The 13,404-nt window shown below is 32.7% G+C and overlaps 1 protein-coding gene across 1 annotated transcript in view; it reads left to right on the top strand.

The window, feature by feature from the left end:
- The window catches only part of LOC126828520 (uncharacterized), a 36,927-nt gene extending 24,869 nt beyond the window's left edge, over positions 1-12,058 (top strand). The window contains exon 5 of the mRNA XM_050558317.1: positions 5,800-12,058. Coding sequence (XP_050414274.1) covers positions 5,800-7,280 — 1,481 coding nt within the window. The 3' untranslated portion in view covers positions 7,281-12,058. The remainder of the gene's footprint in view (positions 1-5,799) is intronic.
- The last annotated feature ends 1,346 nt before the right edge of the window (positions 12,059-13,404 follow it).

The raw sequence follows: 13,404 nt of genomic DNA, 5'->3' as shown, positions 1-13,404 counted from the left end.
AAATACGAAAAACGAAAACTGGTCATAACTCTGGGAATTCTCAACCGATATTTACATTTTTGGATAGCTGGTGACATATCTGGGCAGATAGCAGTTCAAAACCGCCGAATTTAGAAACTTTGTCGCTTTTATTTTTTTGGTGAAAATTTTCAAAATTTTGGTAAAATTGGAAAATTTTCAAAATTTGAGTAAAATTTTTATTTTTTGGAATTTTTAAATTATGATTACATTTTTAGATAGCTGGCGTCGATCCAATTCCAACGATATAAAAAAAATATCTTAAATGTTAACTTTGATTTTTTACTTTTTTTCGCATTTTGGTCAAATCGTAGGGTTCTTATTTTTTTAAAACGGCTCCAACGATTTTTCTGAAACCTCAGGAATATGAAGTCGAAGGTCTAATCCAGTCCTTAAACTATAAATGAAAACAATTGAAACACCGGAAGTATTGGACAATTAAGTGAGAGTGATGAACCTTGGTGTATAGTTTCATTACATCAATAGCAATAGCTTGGCTAAGTTCGATAATGAACATTTTTTGCTCCGGGTAAGCAGAGCGATGAGCAATTTGATTTGTCGAGACTTTGAAGCTGGACAACTTTGATTCTAATTGAGTGATAGTGGTGAAACTTCATGTATTGTTTCATTACATCAATACCTTAACAAAATTCGATGCTGAGCATTTTCTGCTTAGGCGAAGTAGGGACTTTAATCTGATTGGTCGAGACTCACTGTTGGCTTGTTTTTGTTAAATTTAAATAAGGTTAATGAGTAATGACTATTGAAAATTTGCCACAGTGTGGTTTTAATGATTCTTTGTTATTAACTAAGTAGGTTAACTATTAATATTTTAGAATTGAACTATTTCTAGGAATATAACTATATCTTTGAAATAAATACTGTTTAAACTAGTTAATTATGTTACATTCAGTATTTATCTGAAAGGTACACCTATATTTCTTATGTAAGTTTGGCTGTATTTCAGGGTTCGAATCTTATTTCCAATACCAGAAGCAATTTTTTGCTTGTTATTTTTAAAATTAGAAGCAAAAACAAAGTGTAACAAGCAAAAACTTTCAGTAATTCTAGTTGTAAATCTAAAATTAATACAACATTTTTTTGCCTGGTGCCAAATGGAAGTATTGGAAAAGAATTTGATCGTTTGGACTTTTGTCCATTTAACCACCACTTAACCACCACTTATTCACAAATGTGTATTTTCTATTGGTTTTTGCGTTTACAAAATGTGGTAATCATCGTTTAGACCAAGTAGTATTTTAGTAACGGCTGCGTAAACTGTGTGAAATGGCCCGTTCGCCATCTTAGGGTCAACACAGTTAGGGATAACATGATTGGTCAATAATATCACATGCTTTCAGTTTTGCATATATTATTTGTCAGGAAGGTGACGTATTGTTATTTCATTGGTTAAGTTACACGTGGCCAATTATATCTGGTCTCTTCGTTGAGACTCGGAGTTTGTTAAAGGGACAATAACACTCTTGCTGGCTTGACAGTTCCAGAAAATAAAAAAATAGCCTTATTCTAAGTACTAGATGTGTTAGTGTCCTACCTGTTGTGTAAATTATCCATTAAATCCTATGTTACTTGTCCAGAGGGTTCAAAAATATTTTTAAATCCAAGTCACATTTGAAAAGCTTTACGTCAGACTTTCCAAATCATTTAGTTGAATTTTTCCAATTTTTTAAATTAGGTGTGTTAAGATGAAATTTGTATCATCAATTAATTTGAATACTGTAAAATAGTACAATTTGTTGACCAGAATAAAGATTGGGACATATTCAGTTACAACAAGAGTGGTATTGAGCCTTTAAAGGAAAGTAAGTCTATACGCAAAATTGGGTCTTACGTAAAATTTTATCGTAAACATTTTCAACCTTTTCACAAAATTAAGCTATAGTAAAATTCAAGTTTTAAAATCTGCTTAAAACTAGATTATCGTAGACGCAAAACTTTGCGTTTTAGTTCAAATCTAACACGCTATTTTCATATTTTAGCACGCTTTTTGCGTCTTTGTGTCCGCTAATTTCGAAGCCTGTGTATTTATATTTGGATATGGTCCAACTTTAGCTAAAGTAATAGCTGTGCATTTAGTTTCTCTAATTCTGACTGTTCTACTTTTAATAATAAAATGGCCTAAATGTCATTGTATGCTAGAATTTAAAACATTCCAATCTTTACCAAAAAAATGTCCAAATATTGATATCTACCTTCGAAGGTTTCATCATAGGTTCTTGTGACCTATAAATGATAGGTTGGTTTAAGATGACGTAAAGACTCGCTCGTGTTGCAGATTGTTTTCAGTTATCTTGATGTCAGGCAATTTTTATTATTTGTACTCTTTGTGTTGTTTAAACTGATATACACTATTCAATGGATGCTTTAATGCCCAAAAAAGGAGGACATTGATTTTTTGTAATTAATTTCAAGAGAATCGCATGAAACAATCAAGGGGATATATATTTACTTTCGGTATTAAAAACGTTGATTAGTCTAGGCTTCTTTCTTTTTTAAAATCTAAGATATAAATAATCCAATATGTGTTGAGAAGTTGTTTAAGGATATTGATTTCCAAGCATACGAATGCCGGGTATAAAATAGAATATTAACAGTAGAAGTAAGAAGACAAATAGGTTTTTACACTTATACAGCTTCCTAGCAATGAAGTTGATATTAGAGTAATCTTGAAGTTAACATAATCAACCTATATAATAATCTAGACCCATATCATGTAGTTTTACAACTTTCATATGCAAAGTAAGGGGTCTAAATATACAGTTTGTTAATGACACTTAATTGCACCAATCACAGTATTGGATACAGATCAATTTTGAAGAAAAATATACTCAATTTGATTATTTGACACTTAATTAAAGATACATTATGGGAGATTTTAATAGAGAGTTGGTCATTCTTGCTATAACAGTTCAAAAATAGATGATGAAAGAAGAATATATTGAAAATTCAGTCAAATTACTTTATTTTGAACAAATTTATCACTATTGTAATTTTTGACTAGAAATGGAAGTAAACTCTCTCTTCACCGTCTCTGAGAATGGATGATCGTTTGATTGACAGGCGTTAACCCCACCTACATAATCTCGATTAATAGATTATCAAGTAACGTTTTCTATGGCTGTGGTTTGAGACGGGGTTGCAATTCAATTCGTATCACATTTATTTTTACTACAAATTAAAAATAAGACTTTTAATATATAGATAAGAAGCAAAAGTTTGAAAGGAATGGACCAAATCAATGAGGCATAATTATAGCCGAGTTCTTGTTAGCCTGCGTGTACTCTTGTACTGTAACTGGTAGGCCTGCGTAACTCCCGAACAGTGATCCAATGGAGCTGCAATTCAACTGGGGTGATGTTAGCTGCGATGTTTATCAATTTCTATAATTTTTCTGTAAACGCAAGTGACAAAAGAGCGTAGCCTTTAATACCGACATCCAAACTCTCATTTTAACCACAACTAAACATAATATCAAAGCCGTATACATGTATATGGAACTTTCAATCAAATTGACTGACATGCGGCCTCGCTCAACAGCGGCCTCACTTCGTACAATCTATCATTTAACCTCGATCTAAAATTATTTCCGGGAGTATGACGTCAACGTAACGGTTAATCTCCGCTTACGACGTCATTTAAAAATTTAATCAATCAGCGAAATCCTGTTTAAATCCAAGCCGAATCCAAGCCATCCGTGGGTCTACAGAGTTGATTTTGTGCTTGTTGTGTAAATAAAGATCTAATTTATAATTTCTATGACATCTGAAGCCTAAATAAAGACTTGCAATAATCAGATTTAGCTCTTGCATAATGTATGTTTAAAGAAATGAAAATATCAACTGTAGATAAATTGAATAAAAAAAGAGACTTGTCAAAACATATCCTGTTTATATCGTATGTAGAAGTTGACAAGTTTTCAATTAAGCATTTCTCTGTAAATACTAAACAGAATTCAAACAATTCTGGACTAATATGCCTTTTAAAAATTCAACTACTACAATATTATGGTTTGCAAGGGATTACAAATCCCTCAAATGACGATGAAAGACTTTAAGTTAATATTCATCAGACTTCTGTTTTGAAGAGAGTTTAATTAAAGGAGCTAAACCTCTAATTCAAGATTAAAAACACAAATTAGAATTCAATATTGCTCCATTTAAATCAATATTGATGTTCTTATCTTACCATAAAAAATATGGGGTCCTAATATCCAATATTTAAGACACAATGAACATCTTGAGATCACTACACGACATCGTGTACTCTATGGACATAATGGTTTCGAGCACCATTTGTAATGAACATGCCCTGAAGACAATAAGGTAGTAATAATAAATGGCTGATTCACAAATGAAAGAATAATGGTAAAATTTCCATGTTCAATGGACTAAGCAGACTCAAACCACTACTGTTTCCATATTTCACTGACGAACATAATTAATTAGAAATTACAATAATTTTTTTAAAACATTCAATTTTTAGAAAAATATTTAATGTAATATGTAGCCTCACATTAGACCCATTTTCATCTATTTTAAGGTTCCAAAAAAAATAGAGCCATATGACCTTTAATTAATTCAATTAATATTCACTTAAAAATAATAAGTAGATTGGTTTACTTATTGAAGTTAAAGTGACTTAGATACATATTAAAATTAAATGCATATTAAAATAAGGACAGTTATTCCTCACTCGTTTCATACAGTAAACCTAAAATTTGAGTAGATTGTTTGTGCTGTTTTGCTACATTTTGACATCAATCATTATGTGTATTATCTTTACGGGAATCGTAATTTCTTTAATTTGACTAATGGATTAAAATTTGGCATAAAAGTTAGAACATTTAAAATCATTTTAATAAACAGTGACATTTTTTTTCCAGAATTTGGGCATTTATTTCGTCAATCCCGCTTGTGGATGCTCTAGTCACATGGACTTTAAATTTATACACAGTGTTAACGGTCATGAGAGGAAGAAGCTTATTGATTTTAAACAATTTCCAATAATTACTGCTAGAGTTATGGTCCTTGATCACTTTGAAAAATCTTATGGACGCTCTAGAGGCAATAGTTGATATCCGATAGACTTAAAATTTATGAACAGAAATGAAATGAAATGGGTTTTAACGTCCTACTGCTCCCTCCGACTGGGCTAATGAAGACGGGCATATGCCATACAGTGTGCTATGAGGGAAATTTTGCCAACTGTCAAGGGACCTTTTATGTGCTGTCAATGAGTACATTATTGGACCTTGGATTTTAGTCCCGTCCGAATGACTAGACAGCTGTCCTTGTCAGGCCCTCCGTCCCGCACCACTGACAAGAGGAAACCACGCTGGAAAATCCTGATGAACTTTCTGGGCCAACACCGGGAGCAAACCTGTATCCTCTAGATTTATACATGGTCATGATTGAAAGAAGCCTATTGCTTTTCAACAATTTCCAATAATTACTAATAGAGTTATGGCCCTTGATCACTTGTGGACGCGCTATAGGCTAAAGTTAATATGAATTTATACACAGTGTTTAAGGTCATGAGACAAACAATCAAAACAAATTTTAATCATTTCTAATAATTACTTAATGGGTAGTTACTTGTAATCAGATTTTGGTGTGTTGTAAATGTTTTCATTACTGACAAAATAAAAAATATGCGACAACCCTTGTTGACTGCCTGGACAACTTACCTGCTGTGGGCTATGTTTTGTTACCTGGCTACCAATTTTTTAAGATATTAATGTTTCTAAGTTTTATTTTTCAGATTTAAACCAGAAACAATTGGTTAGTGTGTTGTTACTGTACTCGGATGACTTACCTGTACACGAGAAGGTGGCGCAATCATTGGCTGGTTTCTTGATAGAAAGTTGTGATTGCAATGTCTTTTTTGATTTATTTGAAGAACAAATAATTCACAGTCGTGGTCTAGATACGTGGTTGGTAGAACGTCTGCAGGAAGCTGATATTATTATGGTTTTATGTAGTGTTGGGGCTCGTCTGCGCTGTTCTAAAAAACGAACGAGATTTAAAGTTTCAAATGATAGAACTCTTCCTGATTATTTTGCCGTGGCAGTTGATTATGTGGGTGAAAAAATGCGAGTTGAACGTCGTAAGGACCAGTCTTTGTCAAAATTTGTAACGGTGCTCATGGATTATTCTACACCAAGTGATATTCCACCACAACTTGAAACTGCCACCAAATTTTGTTTGATGAAAGATATTAACAAATTATACCAACATATTCATGGACTCGATGATGCCTCATCGAAAACTGATGAATCTTACCCAGTTACAGACAAAAACTACCAAAAAAGTGAGGTGGGCACAGAACTCTTTATTGCGATGGAACAAGCCAAAGAATTTTTTCAAAAGAACCCAAACTGGGTAGATGATCGCCTAGAACAAATGCCACCGCCTAGTTCAAATAAATCAAAATCCAGACATCATAGAAATAATTCATTGGAACAACCATTACTTAAACATTACAGTACAACGGACTCGATAAAACCACAGATCAGTTCACAAATTAATGCTTTGATAGAAGTACATACTTTACCTCATCGATCAAATGATAACCATGATATAACTTACAACCCTCTTCCTTATAGTCGACAAAACTCATTACCATCATCACTTAGTAGCCATCTTACAACACAAATGTCAACAAATCAAATTAACATATCAAAAAGTTACGAAATGATACCGCTCACTGAACGATTTTCAGATATTGAAAATAGACCTTGTGTACTGTGTGGTCGGACACGGCATGCTAGTGGCCAGTATACTTGCCCTAATTCAAATCTGAGAAAACCAACGATAGCTATGGAGGATGAAATAGATTCAGGTCAATCAAAGAATAAAAGTAAATCAATGCCCACTGTGTGTGCAAATACTTTAACAAGTTCACAAACTGTCTTTCAAGCTGAGGTTTATAAAGCATGGGATGACGGAGGAAGAAGTTCACCTACAGATTCTCATGAGACCGATTCTAACCAGGGTTCGGACACCCTAGAACGTGATATAAGATCAATAACAGTGCCACCTACATTTGATCAAGTTCACTATTCTGTATCATCATATTTATTAAACGAACCATTACCTCCTTCCATTACAATTGTACATTCTACATCCGATCATCGCATCAGACCTGTTCCAACTCTGATGAGGATGGAACCAGCATCAGATGATGACCAGGCTTTTCTCCTATCATGTGCAGGGAAAGCGATAATTTTACAGGAACTATAGTATTTAATATGGTCAGTAATAGCAGGTTTCAGTAACCTTTATTTATTAAGGAAATAAGCTATGTTAAATTACAGTTTGTACACAGTTAAAACTGGGGGTTAGGTTACAATAACTGATATTGATTATATCTACAGGCTGTGTTAGATATTTCCGCTATTTTACCCACATAACTTTATGTTATCAACTTGTATTAGATCTTCTCAAACATATTTTTCTAGTATTAACTACTATTTTTGTGTTAGATACAGTAAGATTACAACTATTGCTTCGGGTCATTTAAACAATACATTACAATATAAGGTTCAGTCATCTGTTAGTATAATGAGGTTTATTTTAAACCAGATTTTGCTTGTATTGGGGCATTACATTGATTCTTACAAGAACATGTTGTTAGATTTTATAGAAGATTCCAGAAAGTTAATTGGGTGTATTTACATGAATAATATGAATTTTGCACTAAATAGTAGTGTTCTGCACATAAGCAGTTGTTAATTTAAGAACTAAAAGGCCCATTAAACCTCTTCTCTGTTTATTGTTTTGGTAAGGGGGAGACGGTGGTCATAATTTCTTGTACAAGTATTTATAACATTTGACTAGTACCCTTCTATAAATCAATTATTGGGAATGTATTGAAAATCATTTAAATTTTAAGTAATAAATACAAATGGGCACAAAACCAGACCCAACTTTTGTATTTGTACAGTATTTTTTTGCGTAGAATACGATGCCGAGTGGTAATCAGTCCGCCATTGGGGTGTATTTGAAATATTGGGGGTCAACGGTCATTTACACTGAAAGTGAATACGCAGCCATTCTTGTATCATGAAAACATGCTGAAAATGATCAAAACTAATCACTCTTTCAATAAAAATGTAAACTTGCTAAATTCACTTTTGTTCTTTGTGACATTTATTGCTTTAAATCGTCCTAGTGCAAAAACGGAAAATTTGACCTTTTGACCTCTGGGGTCACAAAGAACAAAGGTGAATTTAGCACTCTGCAACATATTCTACGCAAAATTTTACTATAGAAAAGTTGGGTCTGGTTTTTGCCCATTTGCCCCCCACACAGTACCTCCAGTCTAATAGGTAGGATTTTAGTTAAAGGAGAAGATCCATCTATTTCTACATTCTAACAATAGATGATAACAACTTTTAAAACTTTCTAAATTAAATATTGGGATTGTGACGTGGCTGGCAAAACTAGATCTAGCAAATGTGGACAATTGAAAACAGTAAGGTTAATTTTGACACTCAAAATACACAAATTTAATAAAATCATCCCCATTATGACCATCTTCTTTAATAAAAATGTAATTTACCTATAGTGTACTGATGTGTGGGAAGTAACTATAACCACATGATATATTGTAAACTAAAAGAACTTCTGATTCAGGAATATGTACAATGGTTACCAATTCAGAAAAGGCACATTAGCATGGCATGGACCCAAGTGGACTAAGGTGAATTTTTGTAGGAATATGCCCCCACCCCATCCTCCTTGAATACCCAAAAGCACTGGACAAGGCCCATTTGCCAGTGACAGATTTTAAATTGTGAACCCTATCAAAATTCAGACACACACATCAAATATTGTACAGTTATTGCCCTAGAAGACTTTGTAAATGCTCTACAGGTCAATATGTTTTAGATTTATTATGATGATTTTTAACATGTTGTAATTGTTCAGGAACCAGGTAGTCATAATGAGGAATCCTATTGATTTTCAGAACTACAGAATTATTGCCCCTGTCATCCAAAGGTCAGAGTTTTAAACTTTCTGGATTCTTTTGTCTGTTCACAAGGAGGAACCCTATCAACATTCAGAATTATGCATCAATTTATGTCACTGAAACCTGTTTAGATATTTAAGGGCTTTTTTTTTTACCTCTCAAATCAACCTTAACTTGGTATCTGGTTTAAAATAAGAGAAGACTTGCTTTTATTTTAATCAAACAACATTTTTTAAAGCTCAAATCTGCACAGTTTGTCACTTAAAGAGGCTTTAGCTGTTAGCGATAAAAAGAAATTTTAAATTTCAACATACACCGTAGTTAAATCAGGACTGTTCAGATAAGTTCATAATAAAAATATGTTACAGACATGTGCATAGCTGAGATATAGAGACTTTAACTACCGGTGGTTGATTGGTTTTCAAGGAGCCTAGGGTTATTTTAAATAATAATAATAATAATATGTTATTTATCAAAATTTGTTACTTTTATTTTCATGTTGAAAGTGGTTCCTCTAAAGGATAGGAGTATGACCAAATGAAATTTACCACATAACTGTTGGTGTTCTTTCAATATCAAACATTGTTGATAATCAAAGATTGTCAATTTCCTTTTATTGTTAATTATTGTTCCTTGATTGTTAATATCTTCAAAATTGTTTAATATCAATTTAATATTGTTTAACGTTTAATATACTTTTCTCCGTTTTAATAGATGTATGAATTTATAAGCTATATGTTGTAATAATTTTACATATTAATATATAATGTATAATAATTATAGTGGTTATAAATTCATAAGAATAATTATTGTATATTTCAAAGTCAAATTTGTATATTACTTGGTCTAAAAATGTATGTGGTCTTGTCAATGTGATTTTTCACTCAAAAGTTTTATTTTGTTGCTGTTAGTGTTAATGATTTCAAGATCTTGACTTATTTTTTGTTGATTATGATCCTTGAAGTATGACACTTTAGAAATGAATTAGTCAGTAATCTTTATGAGGGTTATATCATGCATAAGGGTATCAAAGACAAACTAAAAAGAAAAATATTACTGATACATTCAGCTATGGTGTCTTACGTCATATTTAATACATTTCTTTTAACACAACTGCAATATGTCAAATAATCTCAATCTGCAATAAACAAATTCTATACCTTAATCCCGAAAACATTCCACAAAATAATTGCAAATGTATTTGGTCATTTATTACATTCTTTTTTGAGGTGTTTTGGGGGTATTTTTTCTCAAAACATGTGGGTGTTTCCTGAAACTTGGTCAACTTTTGATATGAATTGTGTTAGGTTCTTCAAACCAGACAGACTTACCGGTATATGGTGTATTTGTGATGCTTCCTTTTACATTTGATGTAGTTCAGAGTATTCTTGTCAGACTTATTAAAGATGTGATTGTTCTTAACAAACAACATGTTGACAGAATATAATTAGTGATGCTCTTCATCGATCACCATTTTGAAATGAAAAATCGGTAATGAGCTGCATGTAATGTATGTAGGGCAGGACGTTCGTTTTCAGTTTAGAAACAATCATTTGAGAATAAAATCATTCACAGACCCTTCTCCCTTATTAAAACCAGATGAACTAATTATGAGATCATTATCAGATATCTGCATTAGAATTACATGCTGGCTTTATTAGTATGATGGTACTTAGAAAGGCTTGAGAAATACAATACTATCAATTAAGTCAAGGTTTTACGCCAGAAATAATGGAATAATGTCACTTTAAAATGAAATGTGTCGACAAAATTCTTCATGGGGACAGCTCAGGATGACTAATGGTATTGCACATTTGACTAAACTTTACTCTCACATGACACAATAGCTTGGTGATCTGTATCTTTAAATGAGAAATGTGTGTAGTTGTAATATGAGATATTATTTCTGTCAAAACTCATGTAAAATTGATACGCATCTTTAATTTGTTGTTAATGAGTTTAATTCAGTGATGCCATCACTACATGTAGTAATGGGATCCGGGTCACTAGATTCCACAGTGAGTGTATACCGATGTCATTTTGTGTCATGTGGAATTCCGAGCTACGTCCCTTGTGGAGAAGACAACATTGGACAAACTAATTGGAAAAAGACAATAATGGTAATCGGGGACACACTGTATGATTGTTAATTGAAGGTAATTGGATTAATAAATTTCTTATTGTATTCCCTTTTTTAACTAAAAGTGTTTCAGTATTTAACAATAGAACTAGTGTGTTAGTGTCATGTTTTAGTGGTTCTATGTTAATCAATATAGTTCTACATGATTAAACTTCAACAAATATTTATAATACCAGAACTAAAATCATATAAACATGGTGTATTCTACATTATCAATCAATTCATCCTAAAAAAATCCACAGATTGTATTGTTTGAATTATCACACTATGAATCTAACCACAGCCTCATTATAGAATTATTGACTTGGGATAGTGCTTCTAAAAGAATTTAAAAGTTAATGACTTTGAGGGTTGATAATCCTTGTGGCATCTGTATCCAATATTTATAAATATTTGATTATATGATAATTGTGAAACAATATTAACTAGCTGGTTTTACAGTTAATTTAGATTTAAATTGAATTTTGATAAAGGTTTAGTTAACCATAGGGTAGTGTTTACTGACGTATAATTATATTTATATTCTGGGTGAATTATATATTTCTATTTACATAGTTTTATAGTTACTAATAATATTTACTTTTCTGAAAACTATGTGCAATGATGTTTATTTTATTACATGCCAGAAACATGGAATAAAAAAAAAATTACATACACTCTTATTATTATTACATATTTTTCAATTTTCATAGTTACTTCTTTGATATTTGAATGCGAGACTGAATGAAATTGTAAATTATTATATTTGAATCGATTTTGATGAACTTTGATCAATGCAATGTTTTGTGTAAACTAATCAAAATAAATTATATATTATATTTTACATGTACAATGCTTACACATTACATATATAATTGTGATAAGTATATATGATAATATGTATTAAAAATAAACTGTTTAATACCATTCGTTTGTTTAATGATAAGTTTATGTTCCAATGATTAGTGATAGTAGAAAGGAGACCCATTTCAAAAACATCCATTATAAGGGGTCCTGTACATTTAACTTACATAGTCATGTGCCTATTTTGTATATTCTTTAAATGGCATTTAGTAATTGGAACATAATCGAATAACACACTATTTATGGATAACAATTACTATGGTTTATTTCACTGCGATGTTTCAACAAGATTTCACAAGTCGTTATCAAGCATATAACACAAATAAATAAAATGAAAAAATATGATTATATATAAGAGATATCACAATAAATAAGATAGGTACACGAAGCATGGAATACGCTTACACAGTAGCTTTGCCTTAAGAAAAAGATAGTATCCTCTTATCATGAGACCAAGTAAGCACTCTCGTGAGACAGTCTCATATCAGACCAGGTGCGGATTTTACTGGCCCGGGGGGGGGGGGGGGAGATGAGCGAGTAAGCGACCCCGTGAGACAAAGTTCCCTCAGGCCCTGTCCCAAAAAATTCAAAGCTCAGTTACATACGTATCTGAAATTTTTTCGCTCCTAAAGCGCTCAATTCCATTGTGTCACCATTCCTCTGTCTTACACTATCTCACACTATCATAATATTCACCGTCGCGTCACAATGAATCGCCCAGTTAGTAGCACCACTCGTGAGTGGGTCGTGGGGTGACAGCCTGTAGAAATGTTATTTCAACTCTCACAAAACAGGCAGAATTGACATGGAGGCCTCAAGATTCTGTCCCATTTCTTAACCTCTCGTTCACGAGAATTGTTCCCATTTGCCATGACATTGACTAAAATTTTCAGGCCGAGTCCCAAACAATTACATATTATACGTCGCTATCTGAAATTTGTTCGCGCCTACTCCGCTCGATTCCATTATGGCATCCTTCTTCCACTCCTGTGGTCTTTTACTGTCTCAGCACTATCATATTCATGGTTATAATGAACTGCCCAGTTAGTAGTACCACTGGTGTGTGGATCGTATTGGCTGCCATTTCTGGTTCTCTCGTTCACAAGAATTTGCTCTCGGCAATGACCTCAAATGTTAGGATATTGACTCAATTTTTCAAAATTTTCTCAGGTTGCTCAGTGTTGTAGCCACTGCCCCTAAGGTTCATAACAATCATATATGACATGAACTTTATGTCAACATAAATAAAACTGCTTTCCGTTGAGATAACGATCGGCGAACACCTATATACGATCTATGTTCAACCGGGATGCTCAGTATTTTGTTGACATTCATTGTGGTGTAGGGATTCATAGGCGTACGAACTAGGGGCAGCTGCCCGCCCCCAGTTTCGGGCAATCTGACTTTTT

The sequence above is a fragment of the Patella vulgata genome, chromosome 7, assembly GCF_932274485.2.
Source record: "Patella vulgata chromosome 7, xgPatVulg1.2, whole genome shotgun sequence".
In the NCBI taxonomy this organism is placed as follows: Eukaryota; Metazoa; Mollusca; class Gastropoda; family Patellidae; genus Patella; species Patella vulgata.
The sequence above is the reverse complement of the archived record's forward strand: the minus strand, read 5'-3'. Positions and strand labels throughout refer to the sequence as shown.